Below are 21895 nucleotides of genomic sequence, written 5' to 3'. Positions count from 1 at the left end.
TCCAGGTCACGTCATCACCCTTTGTTGTAAAGGTCTCTGAGGAGATGAGCATTTATAACCGGATTTACTGCCACCTTGAACAAAAGCAGAGTTTCCTAATAAGAAAGTAAGGGGAAATGGATATGGGGAGGCGGCTAGCAATGTTCACTACACTTCTTCAGTGAAATCTGGCATCTTTCTCAAGAGTTCTTGGTGCCCAGTGACAGGAAGCCAGGAAAGTCGGGAGATTCTGAGTTAGTAACAGCTTTCTGAAGTGGCTTTTAGTCTAGCTTGTCTATCTTCCTTAAGTATTAAGTGGAGAAATTTTCTGGTGTTTCTGTTCCCTGACTCCTTTACCCAGCTGAATGCTTAATGGTTTCTGACTCAGTAGCCTCACTCCTCGGACTGGTGGATCCTGCCCAGTAAGGATATAACCATCATCCTGGACAGACTTCTATGGCTAATTCTAGGAGCAGTTGCCTAAAATGTTCCAGGACTGTTCTTTGGGCAAGATATCTGGGTTGATGGTAGGCTGAGAGTTATCATGTGTGTTTTTCTACCCAGGTAAATTATATCTTGAGGTTAACAGAGAGCATTGAGACATTCTTCTGCTTAGAGAAAAGTTTTCTGCCAATAGTGTGATCATTAGGCACTCAGAAAGAGAGGAAAACTTTGGTTTTGAGCTACAGAGTCATTGTATTTACTTCTCTCTCACCTTATACATTTAATTTTTGATTGAAATTACATTTCAGATTTGCACGTCATACCATCGAGATTTACCAGAGCACCGTCCTCTCACTGGCTGGTTTCCCTGTGTCACCAATGGAAACAGACCTCAGGATAAAAGGAGTGAGCAGACAGAAGGTAGCCTGGAGAGGGAGGAGGAGGTTTGGCTCAAAGTAAGTGAACCAAATGGTTGTTTGTGAAGGCTGTGGGTAGATTGTGTGTGTGTGTGTGTGTGTGTGTGTGTGTGCGCGCGTGCACGCGTGTGTGTAAAGTGTATGTTGGATTGGCTTCTCGGGAAATTTCCTCTTGTTTTTCTCTGAGGTTTTATATTTTGGGTTTATTTTTCACCTCTTTTTGAATTTTGGGCTTCTTTCTTTGTAAGTCAACCCATTTACAAAGTGTAACATACACACAGAAAGGTGCAAAAAATCAAAAATGCACAGATCAATACATTTTTACAGAGTGAACATCCTCTCTAACCACCACACAGATCAAGAAACAGTACAACATCACCCCATAAATCACTCTTATTCCCCTTATCAGTGATTTTACCACAGAGGTATCTACTCTTTTTAGTTCCATCGCCATAGATTATTGTGCCTGTTTTTTAACTTTATGTGAAGAACTTTACAGTACGTACTTCTTGTGTCTCATTCGTTCTTACTCAACATTTCATTTGCTAGAGTGCTGCTTCATTTAGCAGTAGGGTTCATTTTCATTGCCACGTAGCATTCCAGTGTATGAGTACACCAAACTTGTGTGTCCATATTGATGAATGTTTGGCTTATTTCCAGTTTTTCTCTATGGTGTTACACATAGTTCTGCTATAAACATTTCTGTATTTCTTTTGGTGAACATATATAAACAGGTGGGTATATTTGGAACTGCTAGGTCGTTGGTAGGCAGATGAGAAGCTTTAGTAGATAATTCCAAGTAGTCTTCCATAGTGGTTGTACTAATTCATACTCCCACCAGAGGCTTATGAGTATTCCAGATGCTTCACATTTTCATCAGTACTTGATATTTCAAGCCTTAATTTTAGCCATTCTGTTTGGCATAGAAAGGTAGTAGCCCCTCCATCATGTCAGTTGGATTTATATGTTGCCTAATGAGTTTGGTCTTTTAAATATATATTGGCCATTTCTGTATACTTTTCTTTTTTTTTTTTTTCTCTTGGAGGTCGTATTCAAATCTTTTGCTCAGTTTTGTAGGGTTGTCTGTCATTGTCTTCTTAATTTATGTGATTTCTTTACAATTTTCTGCTATGAATTAGAGCTCTCATAATTTCATAAGCAGTGAGCCCCTGAGAATACTCTACCTCCATTTACTGCTTCCTGGCTTTTTAAAGTTAATATGATTTAAAAATAGCTAAATATTTACCCTGCCCAATGCTCTTCAGGCCTTTCCATATTTCTATGCTTTCCTCATTTTTATTTAGTGTGAAAAAGAAATTCCATCGTTTCTTTTTATGTGAGTGTGCTGGCAATGTATTCTTTCAGTTTTTGTGCGGCTGAAAGTATCTTTATTTGACATTCATTTTCCAAGGGTATCTTTGCTTGGTATATAGAATTCTAAGTGGCCAGTTGTTTTTGTTCATCACCTAAAGATGTTATCCCAGTGTCTTTTCACTTTAGTACTTTCTTTGGAGAGTTAGCTATCAATCTGCTATATTCAACTTTGAAGGCAATGTCTTTTACTCTGTGATGCTTTTAGTATATTCTCTTTGTGTTTTGTCTTCGGCACTTTTACTATGATGTTCCAAGGCCTGTTTTTCCTTTGTATATATCTGGCTAACGGTTTGTCAACCTAATCCTAATAAAAGTTTGGATTAGGTTATGAAATAACCTGGTTATTTCATACTGGTATACCTTCTGTTTTACTAATCACAACTTTTATTCCATATAATTGGCTGTTAAACTGTTTATTATATTATTAATTTCAGTTATTGTATTTTTAATTCTAGAATTATTATTTAACTTTTTGTATAGATTATCATTTTGTTTGAAATTCTTTATCCTATAGTTTATTTTAAAAATATATTAATCCCTATAATTGTAAAGTCTGTGCCTGATAATACGAATAGCTTGGTGACCTGAGGTCTGTTTATGTTGACTGTTTCTTCTCTTTATTTTCATTCATTTAGCCTCATTTACGTTCATATTGAATAAAGTTTTAACTAAATATTATTGTAGAGATTGTGGCTAATGATATCTTCCTTTCAAGACCATTTACTTTTTTTTTTAGCATGTAGAAAGATTTGGGAAAGAACATCTTAATCCAATCAGTAATGAAGATGGCTCAAATTTCTGGGGTGCCTGAGTGACTCAGTCAGCTATGTGTCTGACTTTGGCTCAGGTCATGATCTCACAGTTTGTGAGTTCAAGCCCTGTTGGGCTCTGTGCTGACAGCTCAGAGCCTGGAGCCTGCTTTGGATTCTATGTCTCCCTCTCTCTCTGCCCCTCTCCTGCTTGCACTCTGTCTCTCTCTCTCTCAAAAATAAATAAACATTAAACAAATTAAAAAGAAAAGATGCTTCAAATTTCTGTATTAGTGAGCTGATATGTTTTTCCCCTTTTCCTCTTTTCCCCTTTTTAGGGGTCTCATATAAAAGCTTGGATTAGGCCCTCCACCTTGATAGTCTCTGAAGTACAATTTCTGTCTCCTCAGCAGTATGTGTCTGGTAAAAACTGTTTGGCTTTTTGGCCTCTCACCCACCAATTCCCGCTTAGTTTCTTATGCTCTTATTCTGCAGAGCTTAGAGTTTGAAAAATACCTCAATGGCAAAAGTGGCACAGAATGTGAGGTTCCTTTCAATGTGGTTTCTTGCTTTTCAAGTCTCTTCAGTCCTGATTGCTGTGGTTGCTCTCACATGTTTTCAAACTTTTTTCTTTTTGGGGGCATCTGGATGGCTCAGTCAGTTGGGTGTCTGACTTCAGCTCAGGTCGTGATCACATGGCTTGTGGGCTTGAGCCCCGCATCAGGCTGTGTGCTGACAGCTCAGAGCCTGGAGCCTGCTTCAGATTCTGTGTCTCCCTCTCTCTCTGTCCCTCCCCTGCTTGTTTTCTCTCTCTCTTTCAAAATTAAATACACATTAAAAAAATAAAAAAATTTTCTTTTTACTTTATTCATATTTTATAATTATTCTTGACAGAAGTGTTTGGTCTATTATAAGCTATTTCCTCATAGCTAGAAGCAGAAGTCTCCAACTGGAATTCTTTTAATGTATGTCAGTTAACTACCATGTATATTTTATATTTTCGGTGTGCACCCTGTTTTTACTACAAATGATGTAGGGGTGTATATATATATATATATATAATATGAAAAATATCACAAATATATTTGGGAGTTAATATAGCAAACCTATTAATAAAATTTAGTTTTTACAAATCCACTTAATACCGAATAAATTAGGAAGTGATTTCTAAAAATAAGCTCACTGGGGACTTTTTCCACAAGTTTTCTGAGGGCTATAGGATTTCTGACTCTTTATTTATTTATTTTTTTAGTTTACTTTAATCTTGATTTGACACACACATACGATTTGCATGTAGTGGATCAGAGACAAATTTATTGTACAAGTGAGAAAAAACTCTACTGAAAAAGTTAGCCTTGAAAATATCTTTCCAAAATCCTTCATTTACTAAAATGCTACTCTCCCAACAAATTTCTCAATTTAGTCCTCATTTACTGAGAACTTGTCTGTCTTAGTTTTCTTTGGTTTCATCTAATCTCAAACCAATACACCAAAATGTTAGGAATTTCTTTTATAAGGCATAGCATGTAAATTTTTATTATTTACAGTAATAAGCACATTTTAAAAGCCACTATAGTTTACAAAGTGCATTCTCATGTGCTTTTTAATTTGATCCCTGCAGTAGCTCTGAGTTTGGCAAAGTAGTTGTTTTCCTATTTTATAGATTAGAAAAATAAGAATTCGTCTCAAAGTGCTTTTTTTACATTACTCAAGAATCAAATGGTAAAACTGAAGATCAGACTCATGCCTCTTGACTATGATTGCATGTTTATTCCTCTATACCATGTTGCCGTATTCAGTCAGCACGCGTTACGCACCTGTTATATGCCAGACCCAGAATCGAACACTGGGGATAAACATGAGAACATGACATGAGCAAGAAAACAAATTAAAACATGTGGAATTGGAAGGAAAGCCCTCTTGTCTTCTTTTGTTGAATTTCTTCTAAATTCTTCAAAGACCATGTATCCATGGACCTAATTCATAGGATTTATTAAGTGCATATTATAACTCGAGGTGCCATTGGGGGATAGAGAAAGAAACAGAGGGAATGATTCCTTCCAGAAAGTGCTTTGAATCTCAGCAATACAGACAACAAATGAAGCAATCTGAGAAGGAGGTGCTGTTTGGTTACACAGAGAGCCCATCAACATATGCAAAATCATATGTTCATATTTATTTTCATAGCTGTTCTAAAATGTTCCCAATTTGGAATGGTCTCATTCAGGCTGGACTGGTTAGCAATCCTAACAGAAAGTAGTTAGGTATTTTAAATATAGTATGCTTATAGTATTTTGAATATAATATTTAAAACATCAATTATAAATTATAGACCACTGCTGGAAACATGTGCTATGTGAAGCCTTTGCTGTGTAAAACCTAAAGCCTATAAACCATTATTTCCTTCTTTTCTTTGTTTGGGTTCAACTAGCCCAACACTGAGTATGAATCTTCAACAGAAAATGTATTACATATTTAATTGATTGGATTTCAAAGAGTCTGTGATACCACACAGTGGTGTGGGGACAGTGGTGGTTGAGAAACACATTTATTGATATTTTTTTCCATTCCAGGTATCTTATTATTAATTTTCATACAAGCTCTCTATCAGAGATGTGATTTTACTCATTCTAAAAATGATTATCTGAAAACTCAGAGTTGCTAAACATTTGGGATAACATAGTTAATAGAGATACAGATAAGATTCAGATTCAAATCCAGTTTATCCCAAAATGCCATGGTCCTTCCTCTCTACCAGGAGCTGGTATAAAGAGCAAAATAATAAATATTCTAGGGTTCATGGGCCATACAGTCTCTGTTACAACTACTTACAACTCTGTTAACACTGCTGTTATAGAATGAAAGCAGCCACAGGCAGTATGTAAATGAACAAGCATAGCTGTGTTCTAATAAAATTATATGTATGAACACTGAAATTTCATTTCATATAATTTTCACCTTATTCACATTGGTTTTCTTTGATTTTTTTTTCAACCATTGGAAAACGCAAAAGACATTCTTAGTTCACAGACTATACAAAACCAGGCAGTGGGTCAGATTTGGCCCATGGGTTATAGCGTGCCCACCTTCACTCTGGATCACGTGTCCAGTTCATACTAAAGATGTTGATAGACACTTGCCTTATTTCCACCTCATAACAGGGCCAATTTCAATTCTACTCCATAAACATTGGCGAAAATGAATAGAATACTATACTATAGAGAAGTTCAAAGCTGAATGAGTCACCATCTTTATCCTTAAGGTACATACACTGCATGGCCATGTTGCACAAATACTCCAGAAGACAAAATGTCGTAAGTCATATGGTACAGACACAGTAACTACAAAACAGACTCAGAAGGGCCTGGTGACTGGACATAGAGAGATAGAGATAAACCTTGTCTCATTGAATTCCCCCATTTATCCCATCTTCCACACTCCTCTACACACACACACATACACACACACACATTCTAGGCCTTAATCATTTTAGTCATAACAGATTGCTTTCAGTACGGGAATACTCCAAGGTTTTCACATCTCCATAACCTTTCAGGTAAGGAGCTCGTGTTTTTCTTTCTCTGTAAGTGCTTTCTCTGTTTTGTGTCTCTAAGAAGCACATATTCATCTTCTAAGATTTAGCTCATGGATTATATCTTTTATAGTCTGACCTTTCCCGAACCTCTTGCCCAAGCCCCTCTTAGTGTAATTGGTAACTTCTTCCTATGCGCCTCCTCAGCAGACTCTTCCGTCACAGCGTTTGTATACTTTGCTGTTCTCCTTTCTCCATCTTCATCTGATGAACTCGAGGAACTTGTGGGCAGTGACCATGTATAGTCATTGTTTTATGTCAGGCATTGAGCACAGAGCTTCCCTGTTGTAATCTTCAGAATGTTTGGCGATTGCTTGAATGAACGATGCCATGTTAGCTTTCGGCCTTGGCAATTGGGAGCGTAATAGTAACATAGTGGCACCCCCTCATCCGTGTTTTCACTCTTGCAGTTTCCGTGACTGCGGTCAACTGCGGTTGAAAAGCAGATGACCGGGGCGCCTGGGTGGCTCAGTCGGTTAAGCGGCCGACTTCGGCTCGGGTCATGATCTCGCGGTCCATGAGTTTGAGCCCCGCGTTGGGCTCTATGCTGACAGCTCAGAGCCTGGAGCCTGTTTCGGATTCTGTGTCTCCCTCTCTCTGACCCTCACCCGTTCATGCTTTGTCTCTCTCTGTCTCAAAAATAAAAAACGTTAAAAAAAAAAAATTAAAAAAAAAAAGAAAAGCAGATGACCCTCCTCTGACACATCATCACAAAGTCAGTAGTAGCCTCACGCTATGTCACAACGCCTGGGTCATTCACCTCACATGTCATCACGTAGACATTTTATTATCTCACACCATCACAAGAAGTACAATGATATTTTGAGAGAGAGTTATTCATACAATTTTTATTATAGTACATTGTTACAATTGTCCTATTTTATTATTAGTTATTGTTAATCCCTTACTGTGCCTAATCTATAAATTAAATGTCATCATTGGTATGATGTATAGGAAAAGACATAGTATAAATATAGGGTTTGGTACTATCTGCAGTTTCAGGCATCCCCTAGGGGTCCACGGGAATGTATCCGGTGACTGGGGGGAGGCTACTTATGACACAACACGGAGGTGGGTAAGTGGGACTGTGGGCTATGCTAGATTGAAAGGGGAGGAGACAGAGGCTAGAAACAGAGGCAGACTACCTCTTCCTCCAAAATTTTATAAAAGATGGGCTATAGTTTGAGTGAAAACCACATCAAAAGAAATTTTTCGAAGATGGGGGGAAGTTTGATCATCTTCTTTGGTTGTGGCAGGTTGGATGCTGTAGGAGTAGGTTCTGAGATGGAATTTAGGTGCTTGCTTCGTCAGCACGTATACCAAAGTTGAGATGGAACTTAGTGTGCCAGGTGTTTGTTAAGGAGCGGCCCGGGTACCAACATCTGTGGAAAAGAAGGGAAGGAAGCGTGAGTGTGTGAAAAGGGAAGTCGAGCAACCTCAGTGACAGCTTGACCGTCCTCTCCTGCAAAGAAATAATATGTATTATTGCAAGGGACAAGTGGTAAGTGGAGTAATATGGCTGTAAGGTCCTTACATTATGGATAGTAATATTATTTGAATGTAGATTGTAGTAAGTTAGATATACATATTATAATCTCCAGAACAATCATTAAAAATACACATATACACGAAGATTAATACAATGATAAAATAACTTGATTCACTCAAAAGAAAGCAGGAAAAGAGGAATGAAGAAACAGCTAATAAAAAACAAATACCCTCTGGCAGACTTAAAACTAAGGATATTATTAATTACATTAAATTCAAATTGCCTAATAATGCCATGTAAAAGGTAGAGATTGTCAGTCTACACAACATGGAAAGAATTACATACCGTCTATGAAAACACACTTTATTATTTTTATTTAAAAAATTTTTAATGTTCTTTTGTTTTTGAGAGAGAGAGAGAGAGGCCATGTGAACAGGGGTAGGGGAGGGGCGAGAGAGACGGAGACACAGAACTGGAAGCGGCTCCAGGCTCCGCGCTGTGAGCACAGATCCTGACACGGGGCTTGAACTCACGAACTGTGAGATCATGACCTGAGCCAAAGTCCGACGTTTGACTGAGCCACCCAGGCACCCCGAAAACACACTTTAAATACAAAGACATGCAGAATGAAAGTAAAAGTGAAAAATTGTATATCATGTGAACTCTAACTGTAAGAAAATTTCTGTGCTATGTTAATATCTGACAAAATAGAGTGTTACCGGAGGAAAATAGGGATGTTTCATAATGATAAGTGGGTCAATTTATCAAAAATGCTGAACAATCTTGTTATAAAATTGAATCACCTAAGAACAGAGCCTCGAAAGAAATGAATTAAAAGTTGACAGAACTAATAGACAAATAGCCAACTTCATAATAATAATTGGAGATTTTTATCATATCTGTCTGTAAGTCATTGATACAACAAACAGACAAAAAAATCAGGACAAGTGTGTAAGATTTGAAGATCATTATCAGGTATCTTGATCTACTTGACATTGGTAGAAACACTACACTCAGCAACTGCAGAATGCACGTGGTACATTCACCAAAATAGGCTATATACTAGACCATAAAATAAGTCTTAGCGAATCTGTAATGATGGTAGTCATACAGAGCACATCCTCTGACCTTTACAGGACTAGATTTGAAATGAATAACAATATGTCTAGGGGATGTGCAATTTTTTGGTAGTCAAGCAGTATATTTCTAAATAATCCATAGGTCAAAGAAGGTTTTCTGGGGAAAATTAGAAAATATTTTGAGCTAAATGATAATGAAGCAACATATCAAAATGTATGAGATATGATTAAAATAGTACTTCCAGGGGCGCCTGGGTGGCACAGTCAGTTAAGCGACCGACTTCAGCCAGGTCACGATCTCGCGGTCCGGGAGTTCGAGCCCCGCGTCAGGCTCTGGGCTGATGGCTCGGAGCCTGGAGCCTGTTTCCGATTCTGTGTCTCCCTCTCTCTCTGCCCCTCCCTCATTCATGCTCTGTCTCTCTCTGTCCCAAAAATAAATAAACGTTGAAAAAAAAAATAGTACTTCCAGGGAGATTTATAGCTTTATATGTCTCTGTTTGAAAAATAAGCAGTATAAAATTAATAATCAAAGTTTCCACCTAAATTAGGAAAACATCAAATTAAAGTCAAAGTAAAAATGTAAAGGAACTAACAGAGAAAGAGGCGCAAAGTAGCAAAAACTCCTGTATCACCATTGTTATTTTACTTTCTCTGGAAATAGCAGCCAATGCTAGACTTTGAATTTTATACTTTCTGAGCTATAAAAGAAATGAAACGATAAAATGTGGAAGGGGGAAATAAAATTCAAATTATTTCCCCAGAAATTAAGTTGATACCTGAAAAGAGGAAACAACCCCCAAATTATGTATTTAGTACCATAGTTTAATACAAAATTAAGATGAAAGCAAATATGCTAATTTTTAAATAGCAGTCAAAGAGAAAACACGATTAAAGAAAATAGTTCCCTTACAATAGCAGTGAAGGTAGTAAAATATCTAGGAGTAAATGTAAAAAAAAAAAAAAAGAGGAAATGGAAAGATCTGTATGAAGAAGACACATGAAAGCTTGAATAAATGAAGAGTCACAAACTGGTCTTGTACAGAAAGACTCAATATCCTATGAAGGTCGACTCTCCCTAAACCCCAGACTTTGCAGAATCCCAATAAAAATTCTCACGAAGTACTTTTAAGGAATGACAAAGTTGATATTAATGTGTTTATGGAAATTTTACAAAAGTTTAACGGGGAAGGAGGCCTGACTCTGTCAAACATCAAAATATACCATGAAGTTATAATGGTTAAAATATCAACAAATAGACAATCACTGGAACAAGATGGCTGAGAAATACACTGAAAGAGAGAGACATCTATGTCAGCATGTGGACTTGAAATTAAAGTTGATACTTCCAAGACAAATGAAAATAGTGCATTCATTTCCACATATCCGTGCATAAACATATTATTATCTAATTACCTAAAATGGGTAAATCTGATGTGAACAAAGTGATATCGTGATATTGGGCATTATTAGTGAGGTGGAGCATCCCTTTACAAAAATAACTGTCAGCCATCTCGTGTTCCTCTTCTATTAATTGTCATGTAGATAAATCTATTAGTTTTTTCCTAAGATTGCAAAAATATTTTTTACTTTCTTACAGTTTTGCCTTTTGAAGTTTAGCGTTTAACCTACTGAAATTTGTTTTTGTATTTAGAATAAGTAGGGCTCCCCTTTTTTCCTCCTATATATGAGAAGCCAATTTATAATCGCAACCATTAAAACATTCCATCCTTGCCCTGATGATCTGAAGTGCCACGTTAATTATATACTAGTTTCTGGAATAGACTTTGCTACATAAGCATAACTCGTAGGGCATGTCCCCACCTTCTTCCGCTTTTGCACATTTAAAAAAATTGAGTTAGCTATTCATTATTCATGAGCACTTATTTTCTATATAAATTTTAGAATAAGCCTTAGATTCTTTCTTCTGCCTCTTGAAAAACATACTGGTATATGTGAGCCGACCTTAATCAAACACTTGATACATGTCAATTGATAGGATCATATGAGTTTTCTTGTTTGATCTATCATTATGTTGAATCATATCGATAAGTTTTTTTTTTTTTTTTTTTAGATATCAAGTTATCTTTGCCTTTGTGGAGTGAACCTGCTTGATTATTACATATTATATTTTAAATATGCTCTTGGATTTTATTGGTTAATCTTTTGCTTTGGATTTTTGCACTTGTATTTATATAAGGAATTAGTTTGTTCCTCTTTTGAATATTCACATTACACAAGCCTCATAAAATTGATTGAGAAGTTTTCCTTCTTGTAGTTTCTGAAACCATCTGTATAAAATAAGGATTATCTATTCCTTCAGAATTAACCCACCTGTAAAACCAATTGGGTTTGGGGTTTTTTCTTGAGGAAATATTTATGTTTGTCATTTAACTTCCTTTGATTTTTATTAATATGTTCAATTTCTCCTTTCCAATTTTGGACTATGGGAGATTTCCATACATTTACTAATTTCTTCCACGTGTTCAAATTTCGTGCTGATAGTTGTTCATAATGTATTTTTATTTTGTCTCATCTCTGTCTTAGCTATAGTTACCCCTCCTTTTATATTGTATGTTTTTAAGCCTTCTGATTTCTCCTCTTCACTCTCTTGATTACTCATGTCTGGGTTTCTTCAAAGAACAATTTCTACTTTTGTTCATTTTCCTCCTCTTTCTAGTCACGGTTCTCCAAGTCATGGATTTCTGTCTTTATCTTTATTATTTCCTCTCTCCCTGTTATTCTGGATTCATACTGATGTTCTGTTTAGCTTCCTGTGTCAAACACTTGGATAAGTTGTTTTCACTGTTCCCTAATGTTTCCCTCTAGGTACTGCTTTGATTTTAGCCAATAAATGTTGACATATAGGGCTTTCATCATTGGTCTACCCTAAGTATTTTGTAATAACTCATAACATCTTTTTAAAATCATGGATGCTTATTAGCATTTTATTTGTTTGTTTCTAGCATTGAGTTTTAGAGGGTAACAACTTTTATGGTGCCAGCTCTGTCATTAGTAAAGGTTTTTTTTTTTCCTTCCTCTCTTGGTCCGACATTTTATTAGGAAGCACTTAAAGAATGAGCCTCCATTCATTCAGAAATTAAGGACCAGTCTGTATTAGAAATGTGTGCTCTCTATTAGCTGGTCCAAAAAGTATCTACCACTCTTCCCATTTATTCTTTCTCTCTTCCTCTTTATATACAAACACCTACAAAATCATTTCTTCTTCTTTTCTTTTTTTTTATTTCTCTGTTCTTTTATCTCTTCATTTTTTTGCAGTTGTGCATTCTTGTATCTTGCCAACTTGGTCTTTTTGAAAAAAAGTATTTCAAATCAACAATGAAGAATTTTTTAATATAAGTAAGTCCTACGCTATGTTCAAGGCATATTTATACTATGGAAATTCTTTATTGTTTCTGATATTCAAATTTAAGTGAACATCTTGTTAAGTTTTGTTTGTTTTGCTACATTTGGCAACACTTTTTTAAATTTAATTAGTTGAATACTAATCCTCTATTTAGAAATGACTTCAACCATCCAGAAAACTGTCCAGATTTCATTATTTAGCAAAAAAGAAAAATTCATATATAGAAGGCATCAAGTCTAATCATTACTTTGGATTCTTTGACGTTTTGTTCATAGGAAAGTGGTTAGATCTCTTTGTTAAAGCTTATTTACCTTACCTAGAATTTTAATAATATTAATTTTCTGACTTTTCAATCCGCTACAGAAAAGGAGCAACAAATTAGTAGGGAGATAGAAACTGGGAGAAGACCTGTATTCAGAGGAGCAGTATTATAAGCCCTATTTTTACCACTAGTCAGTCAAATAACCTTATATAAATCATACAGCCTTCTTGGACATCAATTTTATTAGCTTTAAAATGAGGTATTTGGGGGCACCTGGGTGGCTCAGTCAGCTGAGCATCCAACTCTTGATTTCGGCTCAGGTCATGATCTCACAGTTCGTGAATTCAAGACCCACGTCAGGCTCCATGCTGACAGTGCGAGGCCTGCTTGGGATTCTCTCACTCTGCCTCTTCCCCACTCATGCTCGCTCTCTCCCTCTCTCCCTCTCTCTCCCTCCCTCCATCCCTCCCCCCCCCCATGTCTCTGTCTCAAAATAAATAAATAAACTTTTAAACTGAAGTGTTTGGACTAGATGATTCCTTCCAGTCTGTATTTTTTTTATTATTTTTATTTTTTCAATATATGAAGTTTATTGTCAAATTGGTTTCCATACAACACCCAGTGCTCATCCCAAAAGGTGCCCTCCTCAATATCCCTCAGCCACCCTCCCCTCCCTCCCAGCCCCCGTCAACCCTCAGTTTGTTCTCAGTTTTTAAGAGTCTCTTATGCTTTGGCTCTCTTCCACTCTATTTTCATTTAAGCTTGATGGTGAACTTAAAAAAGAAAGAGATAATAAATATGAAAAACAGAATTCCAGTTGTAGGCTACCAAATGCTAAGAGCAAAAAGAAGTATATCTGCTGATACCTTTAGAGCTTTGCTACTCACAATGTGGTTGGCATCCAGAAGCATCCACATCACTTGAGAGATAGGACTGCAGAACCTCAGCTCTACTAAATCAGAATTGGCATTTTAAAACAAGACCTTCAGGCGAGCTGTAGGTACTAAAGTTTGGAGAGCACTGCCTTATAGGGTTGTTATCTTAGCATTCAGGAAAACAATTGATGTTCAAAATGAGGCCTCCAATTTACCAAGTAAAAATTTGGTTAAGTACAGGACTCCCTAGTGAAGAGGCCAGGAGCATTTATAATAGGTATTAGAATTATTTCTGTACACACCCCTGACATTTCTAAACAGGTCTTGCCTTTCAAAAGAAAACCTGTTTAGAAAATCAGTCTGTGTGGATCCCTGCCTTCCCTGGGAATCCTGCAAAAATAAAGGTGACTATGTGTAACACGATTTTCATTTCCACCAGAGACTAGACTGGTGCACTGAAAGAGGAACTTCATTTCCCAGTGGCTCAACAGTTTCTCCCCAGAAGGAAAAGCACTCATTTTCCACTTTCCCGTCTGATTGCTACTTCTGTAACTTTTCATTGATTGACATGGAAGCTTTTTCACACCCTTGACGCAACATCTTATCTGACTCTAAGTGACATGAATAATTGGGATGGCGATCTTTCTCAACGGGGTGTGGGGAGGCTTGCCTGGCCCTGGAGTGCGCTCCTTCATTCCCTCACTTACACATTCTTGTTCCCAAGAGAAGCTTCTCCGTATGCATTCCATAATACCTTCCCTCATTCTCAGTTTGTCTTGTGTGGAGTGTCCCCAGGATTCAGAGTCTGAGGCGAAGATTTGATGCAAGTTTATCGAGAACTCTTCCTAAGATCAACACTTGTTGGGGGAGTGAAAGAACTAGAAAGTAGTGAGAGAGGAGGGCTGTGAGATGGCCATGTGACAGCGTCGGCATCCCACACGGAGCTGGATGGCCCTCAGAGTTCACCTACCTGTACACCACTCGCTCCTATCAAAAGGCCACTGGACGTGGGTTTCTTCCCTCTCCAGCCTCCCCAGAAGAGTGCCATGAGCTTGTGGGGTCGTTCCTCCTTGGAGGGCAGTTTCCAGAAGGAGACTTTGCCATGGGTTGAGTGCTCAGTCATGAAGGAGGTGGTCTCACTGTATCTCCCAGATTTCACAGTGGACCCCCACACCGCAGTATCCGCCACAGATTTGATTTCCCTCTTTCTGAGCCCCCTTCTGAGTTGCACGGGCTCTTCTAACACAGAGTCTCTGCAGACTTAGCGCTGGTGTCTAAAATCACAGATGAGGAAATGCTGTTAGAAAGAAGTGAGACAACAAGCTGATTCTGATCTGAGTCCTTCCATTGACTTGCCGAGTCACACATTTCCAAATGTCTCCCCCTGGATGGTGGGGGGTCATAATGGTGCCCCCTCTTCATTTCCCAAAATGACAACTTGACTTTACTCTTCCATAAAGAGAATCACATAAGCCCATAGTGTTGATAGCCGTACCTGTACTATGAAGGAATATAACATAGGATATCAGCTGAGTTTTGACCAAAGCAAGGGAGACAGGCTTGGATGTGGGAAGGAAGTCAAACCAGGTTCAAAACCGTTTCCCATTCTGACTCACATCGTCACGTATGGAGACTACTGAGACAGGTCAGTGGCAAGATGCTAGTTGCCTCACAGCCTCCCTTCCTCTGTTAGATTTGGATGTCAGGTAAGATCCCCTGAAACTGTGAGAATTAATCTCTCTGCCCTGTCAAATTTCTTAAGTCTACAAAGGTAGCAATATTATTAGGGTGAGCCATATGAAATTGCCAACATTTGATAATTTTTCATCTACAAAAAAGGCACATGGTTCAACCAATAGTGCAAGCACTTTTTATGTATTCATTAAAAAAAATTTTATAGGGGTTCCCCGGGTGGCTCAGTCGGTTGAGCGACCGACTTCGGCTCGGGTCATGATCTCACAGCTTGTGGGTTCAAGTCCCACATTGGGCTCTGTGCTGACGGCTCGGAGCCTGGAGCCAGCTTCGAATTCTGTATCTCCCTCTCTTTCTGCCCCTAACCCACTCACATTCTGTCTCTGTCTCTCTCAAAAATAAATAAACATTTAAAAAAATTTTTTAAAATTTATAATGTTTATTTATTTTTGAGAGAGAGAGAGAGAGAGAGAGGAGAGAAGGAGTGTGGGTGGGGAGGGGCAGAGAGAGAGGGAGACACAGAATCTGAAGTAGACTCCAGGCTATGAACCATCAGCACAGAGCCTGATGTGGGGATTGAACCCATGAACCGTGAGATCATGACCTGAGCCAAAGTTGGACGCTTAACCAACTGAGCCACCCAGGCACACCAATAGTGCAAGCATTCTTAATATGATTTCTGTTGACCCCTAATTGGACTACAAATAGCTTTTAAAGGGTTCTTGTAGCTTTCAGAAATTGTGGGAATTTCCCAAATTGTGGGAAACTTTTATGCCTAAGTGTTTGTGTGACTTCATTTTGGGGGAAAATGATGTTTTACCCACTTTTGTTGACGAGTGTCAACAAATTTTATAGGGAGTTTGTGACTTCCTGCTCACCCCAAATTAAGAAGCATTGGGTAGTCAAAAGAATACAGAACTTGAAGGTGGGGAAACCCAAATTCCTACCTCTCTAGACTTGAGCTAGAGGAAATCACTTAACCTCCTCAAAACCTACTTTCCACTTCTATGATATGACTTTTTGTATACTGGGGATATTATCGTACAAAAATCTCCAATAGGAATAAAAACCCAAGGAACTTTATGGAGGCTCCAGCAAAGCATGTGAGCATACTTAGCGTGCTGTAAAGTGCTATACAAAGAGAATGTAGTGTCCTGTTCAAGGGCCTCCCCGTCTCTCTGGAATCAGGATGTGCCATAGAGGAGTGAAAAGGAGAGGCGCAGAAAAAACAACAACCCAGTAACTAACCAAAAGCATTTAAAAACCTCAGTGAAGATTCTTTTCAAGTTTGTGGTATAGTTTCAGGGTCTGCTATCCAGTGACCACCACAAAGGATGACCTGGAAGTCGAAATGCTTGGCTTGGGAGTATTACTGAGTGTGTCTGTACCCAGTAGGCAGACTGAAGAGGAGTTTCTTAAGCCCAAACAGTTCTTCACTACGGAACATTCTTTCAATCTTACCCTTCACCAGTGGCCAGAAGTTAGATCCAGTAGTTAATGTCAAGGCTTTGGATGAAAAAGCCATTGAGTGTGGTGGACTGGTTTTCCATGTCTGTATGCGAGTCAGTATCTGTCTGTCTGTCTCTCCAATCTGTTTCTCTAGTTCAGAGTATTTTGCAATGGATTCACTGAGCTCATTTCACTGGCAGTCCCTCTATCTTGAACACCATTCCTTCAGTCCTGAGAATTCCTCGCTTTTCTAAAAGATTCTGCCTCCTTTCTGACATCTAGCTCTAGTTTTTCTTCGTAAGAGCTAAGTTCAAATTAATCTCATATTGCTAATGTAATACAAGAATGCAATCTCCTTGCTAAAACGAATAATACAGTATTACGGATGAAGCTAATAATCCCCTTGACCTCTTAGCGTCTTGGATTTTTCTCTTGGGGTGTGCCTGGTGCTCATTTTAGATCTGGATAGTTCTCCAGGAGGTGAACTATCTGGTACCCTTTATCCTGAAGGGGAAGCTGTTCACATAATGCATTTGGTGTGGTGATTAAAGAAGTGTCAACCATAGTGGCAAAAGTGGCACAGGGGTAGAACAAGTAGAACTTCACGTTGCCCACGTACCTGTTCCAGCCGATACCTAGCTTTTACATCTAGGAACATAAAACTCATTATGTATTTTGTATAAAGTGAAAATAGTGTGGACTATAATACTATATTAAAATAGCTGTGATTTAGCTGTGGGAAAAGCAACTTTTAAAAATATCTTTGGGGCGCCTGGGTGGCTCAGTTGGTTGGGCAGCTGACTTCGGCTCAGGTCACGATCACACAGCTCGTGAGTGAGTTCGAGCCCCATGTCGGGCTCTGTGCTGACAGCTCAGAGCCCGGATCCTGCTTCGGATTCTGTGTCTCCCTCTCTTTCTGCCTCTTCCCCACTCACGCTCTGTCTCTCTCTCAAAAACAAATAAACATTAAAATTTTTTTAAAATATCATCTTTGATGCTTAACAGCACTCATCATCAAGGAGAGGCAAATCAAAAACACAATAAGGTATCACTTTATGCTTGTCAGAATGGCTAGAATCAAAAAGACAAATAACAAGTACTGGCGAGGATGTGGAGAAAAAGGAAACCTCGTACGCTCTCGGTGGGAATGCAAGTTGATGCAGCCACTGTGGAAAACAGTATGGAGGTCCCTCAAAAAATTAAAAACAGAAACATCATACAATCCAGTAATTCCACTAATGGGTATTTTCTCAAAGAAAATACTAATTTGAAAAGATATATGCGCCCCTATGTTCATTGCAGCATTATTTAAAATAGCCAAGATATGGAAGCATCCCAAGTGTCCATGGATAGATGAATGGATAAAGAAGATGTGGCATATAAATACAATGGAATATATCTCAGCCATAAAAAAGAATGAGATCTTGCCTTTGCAACAACATGGGCGGACCTAATGGGTTTAATGCTAGGGGAAATAAGCCAGTCAGAGAAAGACAAATACCGTATGTGGAATTTAAGAAATTCCACAAAATAAATAAAGAAGCAAAGGAAAAAAGGAGGGAAACTAAAAAACCAGACTCCTCAATACAGAGAACAAACAGGTGGCTGCCGGAGGGATGGTGGGTGGATGGGTGAAGATAAAGGGGATTAAGAGGCATAAACTTCCAGTTACAAAACAAATAAGTCACAGCGATGAAAAGTACAGCATAGGGAATACAGCCAATAAGATTGTGAAAATGTCGTTTGGTGACAGATAATGACTAATCTATTGTGATCACTGAGTAATGGGTGGCGTTGTTCAATCATGTGTTGTATGTTTGAAACTAATGTAACACTGTATGTTAAGTATACTTCAATGAAAGTCATCATCTTTAAGTAAGGAATACACCTTTACTATTCTAATTATACTGTCAATTTTAGAAGTTTCTTTGTCTACCTGTGTACACAGCAAAGTAGGTTTTTGATAAACACATATTGAACTGAATTTTTGAAAAGTCTATTGAAAGAGTTATATATATATATATATATATATATGTATGTATATGTATATGTATATATATATGATGTATTTTTCATGGATTCCATTTATGGAGATTATACTCTGTATCAAAAGCCTTGGATATCACCAGTGTCTATAGAAGTAGAACCTGGAATACCAACTCACATTTCTACATGTGCCAATTTAAAATAGCATATGTGAAATTTTTCAGCCGGCAGATGTTGGAAAAGCATAATTCCCCGTGCACCAAAATATATAGGTGTATGTTTAATTTTGAAATTTTATTCTTTACTCTCATCTTTCTGAAGTACCAACAAAATAAAACACACTTCTCTTTGGAAATAAGAATTATTTCATGAATTAATTTATGAACATTGAGTTCTTAACTAGATGAGAGCCACGGTCTAATCCTTATAATAGCCTCACGAGACAGGTAGTAAGTCTGTGTTTGGGATGTGCAAAAGAGGAACTTTAGGCTCAGAGGGGAGGGATGGACTGCTCGGATTTCACCAGCTAGTAAGGATGGAGCTAAGAGTCACTGAAGTTTCTGCCTGGCACCCCTCTCTCCAGAATGGTGAACTTACTTCGGTCTTTTCATCCTGGCTCAGGTTGGTGGGTATGCGTATATGTGCACATTCAAGCCAGTGTCTGCTTTAGAGGCTCCGATAGTTGTAGGAGAGGTCATACTTTTTTCACGTCTAGTGGCTGCTGTGGGGGCATATTTGGTATTCAGATGAAAACAAAGTTCGGTTACCTCTCCTGTGTCACTGGGAGAGGAAATGCCTCAGATTCAGTGTCTTGTACTCCGATCAAACCCTTGTCTTTTTTTGCTTTGTGTATCCCAACATTCCTGTGCCTGTGTCTCCTTTGTAAGTCTTACCTGTGGTTTCCTACTTAAGCCATGGCCTAGAAATTCTGGCATAGCCCTTCCCACAAATCACAGCACAGAGACACTGCCACCAGGAGCAGGCTGTAAGGTTCAAAGTGATTTGGTTCAAAGACCCTTAGAGCAAGGAGGCACATTGCCAGGAGATGCAAAATGAGTTGGAGGTTTTGGGCATGGGCCCTCAGGACAGAGAAATCCACACCATGAGACCTGCACCAACTAATTAGTTTCAGGTGGGTGGTGTCTATTTTGGGGCCCAACAGAAGGTGGGAAGACTGAGCGCCCCTGTTCCTTCTTGAACCCACCCCGCTCTTCCAGTCTGAGGCCTACAGAGGTAAAGCCACCACGTACTTGTTTGGACTCCGTCTGTTCCTGGCTCAGGAAACAACCCAGAACTTTTTTCCAGTACTCAGGTCTCTTTTGTGGTGTAGGAAAAGGAAGAGGTTGTGGGAGTTCCCAAGGGACTTTGATGTCCTTTGCCGCTGAAGTTGAGGGCTTTGCGTTAGGCTCTTGGTTACCTTATGGTATGTTTCATGTCTCGCCCTCATCCAGCCAGGGACAAAGGACCTCGTATTGCAAGCTCTAACCTATGGGTCTGGATGTTTCTTAAGTTATAAAGGAATATTTATTACTTCAAAGAGGGGAAATGAGAAGGGGGAAAAGACACTGTAAAAAGAGAGTGTGGCTGGTCTTTGCCTCAAAGGAGGAGAGGAAGAAGGGAGAGCTGTGTTGCACTGACCACTGCAAATCATAAAATCACCCTAATTGAGCCAGCAGTGCAAACGGACACTCTATAAACACACCAGCAAGACTCAGGAAAAATCAGCCTGCACACAAGGAAGAATTCTTGGTAAAATGGAAAACATGTTTTACTCTCCTCCTCCCCATTTTTAGAAGAGGTAGGTCCCCACCAGTGGATACACCTTGCTTTTACCCTGAGGACAGTTGTCCTGGAGCTTCATTGCCCTTGGAACCAGATAAAAAGCTACAGAAATGCACACAGAACACTGTAAGGTCCAGCACCAGAATCTAGTGATGCAGCCATCATGGAATACCAGGCAAGGTAGGGATTTACGATCAATAGAAATTCAGCATAATATTGAGCTAAAGGACATAAAGCATAACTGGAATTGCTGCATCAAATAATTTCAACGTGGAAAATAAGCCCTCCCGGTCATCCCCCGAACTCTAAGGTGTTTTCTTTTTTGATTAAAGGATTTTCATGGACGAAACTCCCATAGTTTACTTTGGAAGACAGTTATATTGTTAATCAGCCTAACCATCTAGGAATATTCTTTATAAATAACTGAATATCCTAGGCCTCGGTGTTGGCTTATTTTTCAGCCATGGGTAGAGTTGGGCATGTACGCTTGGGGCACCAGCAAAACTTCATCAGAACAGACGGTTCGTCAGCTTCTAGTCTCAGAAACCATAGACTCCACAGTAGCCTCTAATGTCACAGTTCGCGTGCTAACTGAGACGTTCGGATAAGAAGTTTAGGGGGAAGACAGGGTGATGGGGAAGGAAGAACTATGTTTGGAGCTAGGCCAGTTCACAGCAGTATGTTAGCTTGGTGAGTCTTGTCCACTTCTCCCACTTTGGAGATGTGGTATTGGCTCGTTGTGCAGTGATTTATTGTCTCCAGCAATGGTGCCTTTCAGTGATCTTTTTGAGAAATTTAAAGAAAGACAGGCCCAAGTGAAAAAGGAACAGTTGAAGTCAAAAATCTCAGAAAAAGATGGCAAGTTCAGTAGCCGCAAGTTAATCTTTTTTCATCTAATGTTGATTTCTGGTGGGAACCTGGATATCTTTCTGTGCCTACTCCGTATTTTTCTCATAGGTAAAGGAGAAGGGAGCTCTTGCTTTATAAACGGTGAACTGAGGAAATGTAAAAGTAATGTGACACATTCCTCAATACCCCTCTGGAAATAATGGCTTATACCTATGTGTGCTTATGCCTAGGTGTGTTTCAGTAGACCAGGAGTGGCCACGACAATTTTCATTTTCTTGACATCTGATGGCCCGGTACTTGGAGAACATCGGCGGCCAACAGTGACTGTTCACCTGACTGATGTCAGTGGGAACAACCACTCTCTTGGTGAGTCTGACAGTCGTCCCTTTAGGGCTGCTAGGGGATAAGCCAGTATACCCTGGAGTCAACTAGGCTTCCGTCCCTTACATTGTCTGGGACCCTGCCTGGAGTACACAGCTATCGAGAAGATAAAAATGAATGCTAGATATAGAAA

The 21895-nt window shown here is 38.9% G+C and overlaps 1 protein-coding gene across 3 annotated transcripts in view; it reads left to right on the top strand.

The window, feature by feature from the left end:
• The window catches only part of PAPPA2 (pappalysin 2), a 525758-nt gene that overhangs the window by 397327 nt on the left and 106536 nt on the right, over positions 1-21895 (top strand). For all 3 annotated transcript variants that reach the window (XM_053208873.1, XM_027074271.2, XM_015064277.3), the window contains 2 exons: positions 732-878; positions 21612-21747. In XM_053208873.1, the coding sequence (XP_053064848.1) occupies positions 732-878; positions 21612-21747 (283 nt within the window). The remainder of the gene's footprint in view (positions 1-731; positions 879-21611; positions 21748-21895) is intronic.

This window comes from Acinonyx jubatus, chromosome E4 (assembly GCF_027475565.1).
Source record: "Acinonyx jubatus isolate Ajub_Pintada_27869175 chromosome E4, VMU_Ajub_asm_v1.0, whole genome shotgun sequence".
Lineage (NCBI taxonomy): Eukaryota > Metazoa > Chordata > Mammalia > Carnivora > Felidae > Acinonyx > Acinonyx jubatus.
The sequence above is the reverse complement of the archived record's forward strand: the minus strand, read 5'-3'. Positions and strand labels throughout refer to the sequence as shown.